The 13,302-nt window shown below is 47.3% G+C and overlaps 1 protein-coding gene across 3 annotated transcripts in view; it reads right to left on the bottom strand.

The window, feature by feature from the left end:
* Positions 1–13,302, bottom strand: part of LOC124775010 (probable multidrug resistance-associated protein lethal(2)03659) — a 289,731-nt gene that overhangs the window by 88,335 nt on the left and 188,094 nt on the right. Inside the window, exon 4 of one of the 3 annotated variants that reach the window (XM_047249766.1) lies at positions 11,724–11,858. In XM_047249766.1, the coding sequence (XP_047105722.1) occupies positions 11,724–11,858 (135 nt within the window). Of the gene's footprint in view, positions 1–11,723; positions 11,859–13,302 lie in introns of those variants that run through there. The other 2 variants (XM_047249768.1, XM_047249767.1) reach the window with 2 other exon arrangements.

The following is a 13,302-nucleotide window of genomic DNA, read 5'->3' as shown; positions in this document are numbered from 1 at the left end:
GGACCACAGGTAATCGTTGTGCATCGAGATAGAGCTCCAGATTGGGGTGGATCGTAGTACGGTGACAGAAGTGGACCACACGCGATTTTAAAGCAGAGAATTGAAACTCGCATGAGAGGGTCCATGCAGAGGCATGCCATATAGCTCCCTGGAGCTGCCGCTCTGCAGAGGCCATCGAAGAGGAACTAACCCAAATGCAGAAATCATCCACATACAGAGCAGGGGTGACCATGGAGAACTAGAAAACAGTATCAACCCGAACCCTGAACAACCGATGGAACAGGAACTGGCGCATAAAAAATCAGGAGGGGGGCCCCAAAGACCCCACTGATGAAGTGTAAGTAAGATGTGATGGCACCAAGCCGTGTCATAGGCCTTGCGAAGGTCGAAAAACACTGCAACCAAATGGCGGCACTGGGAAAAAGCCTGCCGAACTGCGGATTCCAAGCGAAGTAAATGATCGATTGGAAACCGTCCCTCTCGGAAGCCACACTGGTAAGGGGACAATAGATCCCAAGATTCGAGGACCCAATTGAGCCGACAGGCTACCATCCGTTCAAGTAACTTGTGAACACTTGTCAGACTAATTGGCTGATAGCTTTCGACAAACAGGGGGTTCTTACCAGGCTTAAGGACAGGAAGCACAATGCAGTCCCACCACTGAGAAGGGAAGTCACCCTGGAGCCAAATACGGTTGAACACCCGGAGAAGATGTTGCCGTTGTGGAGCACTGAGATGTTGAAACAGTTGGTTATGAATGGAGTTTGGGCCAGGGGCTATCATGAGAAGAAGGAAGTGCAGAAATAAGTTCCCATTCAGTAAAAGGTTCGTTGTAAGATTCTGACTGACAAGGGCCATAAGGCGGAAGCTTTGGCCCGCTGTTTCTGGTGAAAGAAAGCAGCCGGATGGGAGGCTGATGCTGATGCTGTTGCAAAATGGGTCGCAAGATGTTCTGCGAGAATCAACGGGACCATGCAAAGGCCATCTGGGAGGTGAAGGCCTGGGAGGATGGATTGCCGATAGCAACCTTGGAGAGAGCGAAGTGTAGCCCATACCCTTGACAAAGGGACAGTAGAACTGAGGGAAGAAACGAAGCACCCCCAACACATCCGTTTGCTCTGTAAGATTAAGTAACAGGCTTTAGCAAGAAGGCATTTAAAGGTAATAAGGTTGGCAGCGGATGGGTGCATATTCAGGTGTTGCAAAGCTCTATGGCAATCACGGATGGCAATGGCGATGGTTGTACTCCACCACGGGACTTACTGGCGGCGAAATGGTCCAGGTGAGCGCGGTACAGCAAGGCTAGCAGCACAAACAATCACGTCAGACACGTCATGTAGAACATCAATAAAACCCGACAGAGAGGGAGAAAACATGACCTGTGCAGTGTATAGAGGCCAATCGGTGTGTTGGAAAGACCAACGAGGTAACCTGTCCATCGGGGAGCGGGAAGGGAGTGAGAGAATCAACGGGAAATTGTCACTATCACAAAGGTAGTCGTGTGGCAACCAGTGTAATGAAAGGAGGAGGGAGGGAGAAGAAAAAGAAAGTTCAATGGCATAAAAGGTACCATGACCGGCACTGAAGTGAGTAGGGGAGCCATCATTAAGAAGGCACAAGTCGTGGTCTGCAAGAAACTGGTCTACGAGAAGACCTTGTCTAGATGGAAATGCACTGCCCCACAAGGGATGATGAGCATTAAAATCCCCAAGGAGGAGGAAGGGAGGAGGAAGTTGCTGAAGGAGGGCAGTTAAGGCAGCAGGTGCGAGTCCTGTCAGGAGGGAGATAAAGACTGCAAACTGACCTCGGAGTCTAGGTGGACCCTAACAGCAACCACTTCCAATGTAGTTTGAAGAGGAATCCATGTGCTAGCAATGTCTGTACAGACCAACGTACAAACGCCACCAGAGGCCCGCATGGGGCTGACCCGATTTCGAAATAAAACACGGAATCCACAGAGGGTCGGTGAGTGATCGTCAGTAAAATGAGATTCCTGTAGAACCACAAAAGCTGCAGAGTAAGACGAAATATGGAATTTCAACTCCGGAAGGTGATGGTAATATCCATTACAATTCCATTGGATAACCACAGAATGATTCAAATGGGAGTTGTACAGGCTAAGGCCAGTCATGCTGCCCGGTCACCACCAGTCACCAACGAGGAGGGGGCGACATCCATGAACAACAGATCAGAATGAGGCTGCGAAGCCGGGGATGGGATCTTTGGTGACAACAGAGGCTCCTTGTCCCAGGACTTACATTTCTTCTTCTTTTCTGTTTGAGATTGAGGAGGATTGTGCAGCATGATGGAGCCAGCTGCAGCAGGATCGGGAGAAGAAAGATCAGGCGACCTGAGGGCCCACAGACCGTGGTTCATGCGGTCATTGTATGGCAGCAGACCTTTGGCCTGAAAGGTGCCAGGAAGGGGTATCCCGGGAGGGGTGCCCTTGACTGGCAGATGCCAAAGAAGTGGGACACTTCTCTGGCTGTGGAGGGGGAGTGGCACCTGGAGGAGAGGGTGTGGGAGCCACAGGGAGGGAGGGAGGGAGGGAGGGAGGGAGGGAGGGGAGGGATTCAGGACTTGGGTAAGGAAGGGGGAGGAAGGGGGTGAAGATGTAACTAAAGCTTAACTAGACGTCATGGACACAGTGCGAAGATGTGCATACTTCTTACGAGCCTCAGTGTAGGTTAAACAATCAGAGGACTTATACTCCTGTATCTTCTTTTCCTTCTTATATACTGGGCAATCTGTTGAACTCAGGGAGGGTATCCCCTTCAAAGGCAAGGATAAAGGCACCAGTATCAACGCGACTGTCCTTCGGACCCTTCTAAACATGCCGAACAAAGTCAACACCCCGCCGTCCGAGATTGTCCCGAAGTTCCTCATCAGTTTGAAGTATGAGGTCCCTGTGAAAAATCACACCTTGAACCATATTTAGAGACTCGTGGGGGTAATGAATACAGGAATTGTGCCAAGATGGTTACAGGCACAAAGGGCCGCAGACTGGGCAGCTGAAGCAGTTTTGATCAACAATGAACCCGACCGCATCTTGCTCAGAGTCCACTTCGCCATACTTCAATGTGTTCCACAAAAAATAAAGGTTTGGTATTTGTGAAAGTATCCCCATCAGTCCTGGTGCAAACCAGATAGCGGAGGAAAGGTTTCGTCCGTAGCCGACGGGCCTGATCCTCCTCCCAGGGAGTAGCCATGGAAGGGAAGGCCAAAGGGGAAGGAGAAACAGCACTAAAAGAGTCAGTTCCACGCAGAGAGACGGCTACAGAAGAACAGCCAGTGTTCTGGACCCGTATGCGTTTCATTTGCATAGTGTCTGCCCAGATACCACCCACTCCAATCAGTGGCTCTCCTCACAGGCGCCACCCAGCCACAGCAAGGGCCATCTGGCACACCGGCCATTGCCGGGAGTTCCGATGCTCCAGGATGACAAGCAACCACTCCTAGGCTTACATGAGGTGGTCACAGCTTGGGTATCAGAAGTGTGATCCCTGCGTGTTCAAGGGGCTCAACCAAAAGGGTATATGGTGACCCCACCACATGGGCTGGCCACCGTGCTGGCTATGCACCCTAGAATCAGACGACGACGTGGAAGAAAAGGTGGAATGAACTAGGAGGGCATACGTCGGAGACACTAGGTAAGTTGCTCTTCCCCAAATGGATCTCACTATGGATTAGAAATTTAGTAATGGAGGTGAAACCCCAGAGGGGGACCAGGGAATGCCAAAAGGATGAGGTGATTACACAACAAAACCAAACTGCAAAACCAAGAGGATAGTGGGGGCCAACAAAACAAAGACACCAAGAGAGGGAGAGGAGAGGAGAGGACGAAGGGGAAGGGGAAGGAGCAAGGAGAGGAAAGTAGGTGACAGGCAAGGAAATGCAGCCCTGGAAGGAAGGAAGGCTGCAATAGCTTGGGGCTCGTGCTCACCACGCATGTACTCACGAAAGAACCGTGAGCCACCTGGGGGGTTTATGACTGGTGGGATGATCTCCTCAGTGGGAAACTAAGGTAATTTAAGAACGGAATAATGGCAATGTGCAAAATCCCTCACAGTTTACCGAGTGCAGAGAACACTAATGTTGTTGATCTTAAGGGAGTATTGAACATCGGCTCCAGTATAACTTGGAATTGATAACAAAGCAAGTGGATTCCATCCGGATGTTATGTTTTTCTTTCTCCCAAATATCATCGATATGACTCCTTGTGTGGAATGTGCGCAATACCAGAAACCTCTAATGTTAAACTCAGGGCTTAGCCAACTTAACCTTATTATCCATTACATCCTTTTGATTATAAATACCAGTGATTTTGAGTTTCATCACTGTTCACATGGAAACATACGTGACAGGCAGATAAAAAACCACATAAATGATGGTCAAATTTGTTCAGTTAATGCTGAACATGTGTTACAATATTATGGAAAGGATAGCTGCTACTCACTATATAACAGATATGCTGAGTCACAGATAAGCATAACAAAAGGACTAACAGAAAGGACTTTCAGCCAACATGGCACATTTGCTCATGTTTGTGCTGAAGGCCTCAAAGCCATCTCCATTATGTAGTGAGTAGAAACTATCCTTTTCACAATGTTGTTACATTCCATCCCGGATTTTCCATTAGCTGAAATTGTGTTAGCAACTTTTGCCCTCTTAGTTTCTGAATAATTAGCATTCACAGTTAAAACACTGCTACTGACATAGAATACCACATTTTGGCAAACTGGACAGCGTAACTCAATAGCAATTTTTGTTTCATCTAACAGTTCACATCCAGAACTATTTACCTCCCTGTTCACTTAATCAGAAATATAAATTTTTAACTGTAATCAATGGCAGTAAAGCAAGTAACACTAGCTGAATGTAGTTTTGATTACTGGAATCTTATAAAATAGAGGCGGTTGTTAAGGTATTTTAGTCAGTCTGTGGAAGGTTATGGAATGTGCAAGATCTATATCTGCCAATACCGGGGAATTTATCATATGAGAGTCAGCACAAATTACAACCCATAGAATGTGCTAAGCTGTATCTAAATTTTGCAATAATTTAGCGAGTATTTTCAATGAAGACTGGGCAGTGTAGATGTAATTATAATTTTATTATTACGTTTATTATTGATTGTTTCAAACTTCAGTAGTTTCGACTTAACAATAGATTCATAATAGAAACAGCACTACTTCCAATAGTTACCAACTGTGCACATGGTTTTCATACCAGTTTTCATACCGAGCTCACTTTTAAGATTTCAAGGACAGTGTTTTAAGGGTTTCATACAGTGACTCTCTTAATTATAAACATTTGCCACATGTCAATTTCTGTGAACAATTATATTTATGTTAATATATTAGGCAATTGCACTCAGTCCTACTAAAGAACATCAGTCCTGTGTAGTACTGGAAATCATTCACCATCAAAGTGCAAATAAAGTGTTCCAACTGCAAACCTGGTTTAGATCATCTCATTTGAAAAGGCCTGCTTTGGACAATCTCAGCTACTGGCAGCATATTAGCACTGGTAAATACAGTTATGTTACAAATTATGAAGTCTGAGGTAGCTCTAGTGGCAGACAAAGGATGAGTGCTGTAGGGAAGGGAGTAAGGATGTGTATTGCAACACAGGTGAATAGAATGCAGTAGCATCTACTCCACTGCATGGCAGTTTGTGTTACTTGGAGAGTGGGGCTGCAGACAATTATATTATGGATACTGCAAGGAATGTACAGTAAGCTGTTGGAGTTAGTTGTGTTGCAGACATTGAGGAAGAACCAGTACAGCTGCATATATTTTGAATGGGTACAGATTGGTCACCATCTTTCTCAAAGACTAAACATTTTCCCTAATTTGCATAATATTCTTCAAATCCACAAGTGTGTTATGTTATACACTTCTAAAGCATCCTATGTTCTTCTTCTGTGTTCAAGCTATCTCCACACCAAATTTCATCGAAATTTGTTCAGTGGGTTAGCTTTGAAAACTGAACAGACAATGTTACTTTCACATTTATGATATTAGTAGGATAAAACTTTCAATTACGGTTTGTTTTTCTGTGATCTGATTGTGTATAGCTTACGGCACCATATAGGTGTTATTTCATCAATCTACCTGTGAAAACACCTTCAAAATCTGTTTAGTTGTTTTGTAAAAGCATGTTCATTTAACAGTTTTAGAGATTTATATTAGCAAAGATGTCTGGTTGAAATCAACTTCAGTTAGTGAAGATTTCAATCATTCCAGCATTCTTCCATTCCATTTCTAACAGAATACCTGAGAAGTATCAAAAATTTAGGAATATACAGATTGCTACTTAAGTTGCAGATAGGCACAATGGAAAGACACTCACATACAGCTTTTGGCCGCATGCGCGCGCTCACACATGCAGCTGTACTGGTTCTTACTCAATGTCTACAACACAACTAACTCCAACAGCTTACTGTACATTCCTTGCAGTATCCATAATGTAATTGTCTGCAGCCCCACTCTCCAAGTAACACACACTGCCACGCAGTGGAGTAGATGCTACTGCATTCCATTCACCTGTGTTACGCGCGCGCGCGCGTGCGTGCGTGCGTGCGCGCACACGCACAGACAACCGCGCGCGCACACGCACATACAACCGCGCGCGCACACGCACATACAAGTGAATGGAATGCAGTAGCATCTACTCCACTGCGTGGCAGTGTGTGTTACTTGGAGAGTGGGGCTGCAGACAATTATATTATGGATACTGCAAGGAATGTACAGTAAGCCGTAAGCACACACACGCTGCGATTCCACTGGTGAATGACGTTGTCCGTGGCCGAAAATGGCGCGAAGGGACCGAGGAGGGGTCACCTCCTGCCACAAATTGAGTACGTGTGTGTTCGACATCCATCATGTCTGAGGTTCCGGCAAGATCCAGATCCTCAGCGGACACCAGACTCTCCACCTCATCCTCAGATGCAGAGCTTGTAGGGAGCAGTGGGATGGGTTCCTTCTTTTTCTGTTTTTCTCACTGTGCCGTCGGTGGTTCTGGCTGGGAGGGCTTCACTGGGTCAGTCTCGGGGACAGAGGAGGACCGTGAAGCCCTACGACCAGCTACCTGTGGCTGCTTCAGCCACTGGCAGGTGTCCGCTATTCCACTAGTCAGAACCCTGGAAGGGAGGGACCCAAGGGACCCCTTCCTGGTGAGACGAGCCAAAGAAGACTTACGCTTCTCTGGCTGGAAAGTGGGGACTGATGTCCCTGATGGTTTGGGTGTGTTGCTCCTGAAGTAGGTGGAGTAGGAGCAACAGGGAGGGAAGTGCCCCCACCACCAAGGGGGCAGGTGTAGACATGGCTCTGGGTGCTGCCTGGAATTGCTGCAATGGATGGGGTGACTACTGTTCTCGTAGCAGTGGCGTATGAGGTAGTCATAGCAACACGAAGTAGGCACTCATATTTTTCTCTTAGCCTCAGTGTAGGTCAGTCGGTAAAGGGTTTTATATTCCATGATTTTCCTCTCTTTCTGTAAAATCCTGCAGTCTGGCGAGCAAGGTGAATTATGATCTCTGCAGTTGACACAAACGAGTGGCAGGCCACATGGAGCATTGGGATGTAATGGGAGTCCGCAGTCTCGCCATGTCAGGCTGAAAGTACAGCGGGAAGACATACAGCCGAACTTCCAGCACTTAAAGGACTGCATCTGGGGAGGGATATATGGCTTGACATCACAGCGGTAGACCATCACCTTGACCTTCTCTGGTAATGTGTCACCCTCAAAGGTGAAGATAAAGGCACCGGTGGCAACCTGCTTATCCCTCTGACCCCAAAGGATGTGCCGGATGAAGTGAACACCTCGTCATTCTAGGCTGGTGCGCAGTTCGTCAGACTGCAAAAGAAGACCCCTATGGAATATAAGTCCCTGAACCATATTCAAGCTCTTATGGGGCATGATGGAAACAGAAACATGCCCAACTTGTCACTTATGTCCATCAACCAGATGCAAAAATGGCCCAATCCACTCACCTATCATTTCCCATTCCAATCCTGTGAAAGTTTATCCTACCCCATCATCATGGGCCACGCCACCCGTGACAGCAGCTGTTTCATTTACCAGCTCTGCTGCAATCACTGTGCACCTTTTTGTAATGTTATGACTACTAACCAGCTCTCCACCAGGATGAATGGCCACTGTGAAACTGTGGCGAAGAGTACAAAGTGGACCATCCTGTGGCACAACATGCAGCTGAACCACATATTTTATTTCAGTGACTGCTTCACTACCCGAACCATCTGGATCCTTCCCTCCACCACCAGCTTTTCTGAACTGCGCAGGTGTGAGTTGTTCTAACAACACATTCCAACACCCTCCATCCAACAGTTTTCACCCCTTCTGTCCTCTCATCTCCCACCCTGTTTATTTGCAGCCAGCCCCCTGCCAATGCATCCACCCATCTTTCCCCACTCCTCTCCTTTATTCCTCCTTTTTCCCCACCTCCCTGCCCCACAATCTCCTGACACTTCCACTGTTGGCAGTCTAGTCCCCCTCCCCCACCTGATTGCTGGTGGCATCCCACATGATGTTGCAGTCAAACAATGGAAATTCCCGGTAGAATTTTCAATAATGTAGGAGAAGAGATTGCTACTTACTGCGTAGAAGACGCGTCAACTTTCAGACAAGCACAGTTAAGACAATTTACACAAAGCTTTTGGCCACAGCCGTGTGTGTGTGTGTGTGTGTGTGTGTGTGTGTGTGTGTGTGTGTGTGTGTCAAAGGCTGTGGCCAAAAGCTTTGTGTAAATTGTCTTAACTGTGCTTGTCTGAAAGTTGACGCGTCTTCTACACAGTAAGTAGCAATCTGTCTTTGCCCACATTACTGAAATTTCTACCAGGAATTTCCATTGTTTGACTATACCTGACGAAGTTAATGGTAGATGGTAGATTGATTTTATTTCTACATCGTGACTAACATGCCAGAATTTTTACATTCACGGATATGGAAATGGAATGCTAAGAGGATAGAGAATGAGAAATTTCACTGCATTTTTTTTATTGTTGCACAGGTGATATGCTGAAAATTATGGATTACTGGTTCAGATCTTTTGATCTTGCAGTTTTCAACAAATTTGTTCCAACATCTTACATTAATTTTTAAAACTTTCTTGTTCTGTGAGAAGGCCAGAACCAGAAAAGAGTGTTCATGTGTAGTTGGGAATGTTGTTGTTTAACTATTATCTACATCTACATGGATACTCTGCAAATCACATTTAAGTGCCTGGCAGAGGGTTCATAAAACCACTTTCACAATTCTCTATTATTCCAATCTTGTATAGCGTACAGAAAGAATGAACACCTATAGCTTTCCGTACGAGCTCTGATTTCCCTTATTTTATCGTGGTGATCGTTCTGCCCTATGTAGGTCGAGGTCAACAAAATATTTTCACAGTCAGAGGAGAAAGTTGGCGATTGGAATTTCATGAGAAGATTCCGTCGCAATGAAAAATGCCTTTCTTTTAAAGATTTCCAGCCCAAATCCTGTATCATTTCTGTGACATTCTCTCCCATATTTCGCAATAATACAAAACGTGCTGCCTTTCTGTGAACTTTTTGGATGTACTCCGTCAGTCCTACCTGGTAGGGATCCCACACCGTACAGCAGTATTCTAAAAGAGGACGGACAAGTGTAGTATAGGCAGTCTCCTTAGTAGGTCTGTTGCATTTTCTACCTTTGGTTAGCCTTCCCCACAACATTTTATTGTTCAGTGTGTTTCAACCATCAAGGTACCTGTACTGACAGAAACCTGATGTTCAAATGGAGAGTATTGTTTAATGACTATTCCATCCACACACATTCCCAGTAAGACTATTTGCACTGGCTAACTGTAAGACTAGTTATGTTTTATTTTACTGTGTATGGAGACAAATACAACAGCAACTGTTACCATGTTACCATGGAGAGAGAAAATAACAAAATACCGTTTTTGGATGTTTTAGTTATGAGACAGACAGATGGAAGATTGAAACAACAGATTTTTAGAAAAATAACGCACACAGACAGATACTTACATAAATACTCTAACCACCATCCACAACAAAGAGAGGTGTGATTGAAAGTCTCGTTGACAGAGCCAGACGGATTTGCACGCCGGAGTATCTAGACGTCGAATTAAAACATCTGAAGCACGCTTTTGAGAAAAATGGCTACTCAAAGAAAGAAGTAAGCAAAATTCTGCACCCAAACAACAAAAAGCCTAAGGACAAGCCTGAAAAACGATGGAAGAATACAGTCTCTCTCCCTTTCATAAAGAAAGTAACGGATCAGATTGGAAAGATTTTAAGTAAACATGATATTAGACCTGTTTTTAGACCAACGAAGAAAATTTGTCATGTTCTCCAGTCTGTAAAAGATAAACGCGCTCCTCTATCAGTCAGTGGCGTATATAAAATTCCGTGTACATGTGGAAATGTTTGTATTGGAACAACAAAAAGAAGCGTAAATACACAGTTAAAAGAACACAGAAGTCTTTGCTGATTAGGAAAAACAGATAAATCGGCTATAGCAGAACACGCTTTTCAGTCAGGAAATCATCAAGTGAGGTTTTCCGAAACAAAAATTTTATCTACGATGACGAACTATTACCCACGGCTTTGTAGAGAAGCAATTGAAATATATAAACATAGGGATAATTTTAATTGGAAAGAAGAGACCATGAAACTTAGTGATATTTGGACAGTAGCACTACAGAATTGCTAGACAGTTTTATCCGTGACGAGATTACGACCGATATTTAAGTTTTATCTCTGACAAAGATTATCTCTGCATATCACGTGTAACTCTGGTCACGCCCACTTTCTACGATATGTAAGTCGGTCTCAGACGTCTGATCCGTCAGTCGGCAAGACTCACCGGAGGAGAAACACCCCTCTGAAGATGTCCAGCGCAGCTCTGGACGAAACGTTAGGAGCTGAAGAGTTTCATGGACCACTACCTTACATCCCGGAAGGTTTACCAGAAGATACTACAGAAATGCCACATGTGGGTCTGCTTATAAGAACATGCACAACATGTCTGAACTCAATAGTTAATGAAACACCAGGAAACCTGTTTATGTCAACTGATCCCATGGCTGCCATGAGGAGGTTGTAGAAATGGTTGTCAGGCGAAAAGAACAGAAATCTTTAGGGGCGATTAACAAAGTGCCACTACTGGTAAGTGAATCCGGTACTTTTATGCCTGCGTTTCCCACCTAAATTGGCATAAATAGCAGTCTGCAGCAATTTGTCTGTCAGACCTTATAAGTCTGTCATTTGCATTGATGAAACATTCGGGAAATATGACTACATCTGAACTTTCAGTCAGAACACCATTTTCACATGCAAACACTGTCCACTCCTTAAAGTAAGGGGGCCAGAAAGCCACATATAAATGAAAAATACATATAATACCACCACATGTTTTAGTGTGTATAGATATTTATTGCACAGAGAAGAATTCCCAAAAAAGATAAAATTTTACTCCTACTTTGAACTTATTTTATATAATAAGTTTTAAAAATTGTAAATAAGTATTTCCAAAGCACTAATATCAATGACATACTGCACTTTTCCGTTCTATTTTACAAACGTAAATAAAGGGTAAAGACAGTTCATAACACGTAATGTGTGTGATGTGAGGGAGGGAAAGAGGGCAGGACAGGGACTTACGTTAGAATTCTAGTAGTAACTGGTATTCAAAATCATGTGTGTACAAACCGGACAAATAGTTCAAGAGTTGCTCGGATTACTCCATACATCATGTATCTCCAACCATATGCACTGAGCATAACACGTACATAGCTGGGGTCCTTTTTATTTTTTGCTGATTTTTTGCATTCTTGTTTCCACAGCCTGGAATAACAAAATTGGAACTTTATTTTAAATCAATAAAAAGAAAGAAAAACACACACACACGGGTGGGAGGGGGGCAGACAGGTGGGAGGGGGGGAGAGACAGGTGGGAGGGGGGGAGAGAGAGACAGGTGGGAGGGGGGGAGAGAGAGACAGGTGGGAGGGGGGGAGAGAGAGACAGGTGGGAGGGGGGGGGGGAGAGAGACAGGGGGGAGGGGGGAGAGAGAGACAGGGGGGAGGGGGGGGGGAGAGAGACAGGGGGGAGGGGGGGGGAGAGAGAGACAGGGGGGAGGGGGGGGGGAGAGAGAGACAGGGGGGAGGGGGGGAGAGAGAGAGACAGGGGGGAGGGGGGGAGAGAGAGAGACAGGGGGGAGGGGGGGAGAGAGAGAGACAGGGGGGAGGGGGGGAGAGAGAGAGACAGGGGGGAGGGGGGGAGAGAGAGAGACAGGGGGGAGGGGGGGGAGAGAGAGAGACAGGGGGGAGGGGGGGAGAGAGAGAGACAGGGGGGAGGGGGGGAGAGAGAGACAGGGGGGAGGGGGGGGAGAGAGAGAGACAGGGGGGAGGGGGGGAGAGAGAGAGACAGGGGGGAGGGGGGGAGAGAGAGAGACAGGGGGGAGGGGGGGAGAGAGAAAGACAGGGGGGAGGGGGGGAGAGAGAGAGACAGGGGGGAGGGGGGGAGAGAGAGAGACAGGGGGGAGGGGGGGAGAGAGAGAGACAGGGGGGAGGGGGGGAGAGACAGAGACAGGGGGGAGGGGGGGGGAGAGAGAGAGACAGGGGGGAGGGGGGGGGGAGAGACAGAGAGACAGGGGGGAGGGGGGGGAGAGACAGAGAGACAGGGGGGAGGGGGGGGAGAGAGACAGGGGGGAGGGGGGGAGAGAGAGACAGGGGGAGGGGGGGAGAGAGAGACAGGGGGAGGGGGGGAGAGAGAGACAGGGGGAGGGGGGGAGAGAGAGACAGGGGGAGGGGGGGAGAGAGAGACAGGGGGAGGGGGGGAGAGAGACAGGGGGAGGGGGGGAGAGAGAGAGACAGGGGGAGGGGGGGAGAGAGAGAGACAGGGGGAGGGGGGGAGAGAGAGAGACAGGGGGAGGGGGGAGAGAGAGAGACAGGGGGAGGGGGGGAGAGAGAGAGACAGGGGGAGGGGGGGAGAGAGAGAGACAGGGGGAGGGGGGGAGAGAGAGAGACAGGGGGAGGGGGGGAGAGAGAGAGACAGGGGGAGGGGGGGAGAGAGAGAGACAGGGGGAGGGGGGGAGAGAGAGAGACAGGGGGAGGGGGGGAGAGAGAGAGACAGGGGGAGGGGGGGAGAGAGAGAGACAGGGGGAGGGGGGGAGAGAGAGAGACAGGGGGGGGGGGGAGAGAGAGAGACAGGGGGAGGGGGGGAGAGAGAGAGACAGGGGGAGGGGGGGAGAGAGAGAGACAGGGGGAGGGGGGGAGAGAGAGAGACAGGG

The sequence above is a fragment of the Schistocerca piceifrons genome, chromosome 2 (assembly GCF_021461385.2).
Source record: "Schistocerca piceifrons isolate TAMUIC-IGC-003096 chromosome 2, iqSchPice1.1, whole genome shotgun sequence".
Taxonomy (NCBI): domain Eukaryota; kingdom Metazoa; phylum Arthropoda; class Insecta; order Orthoptera; family Acrididae; genus Schistocerca; species Schistocerca piceifrons.
The sequence above is the reverse complement of the archived record's forward strand: the minus strand, read 5'-3'. Positions and strand labels throughout refer to the sequence as shown.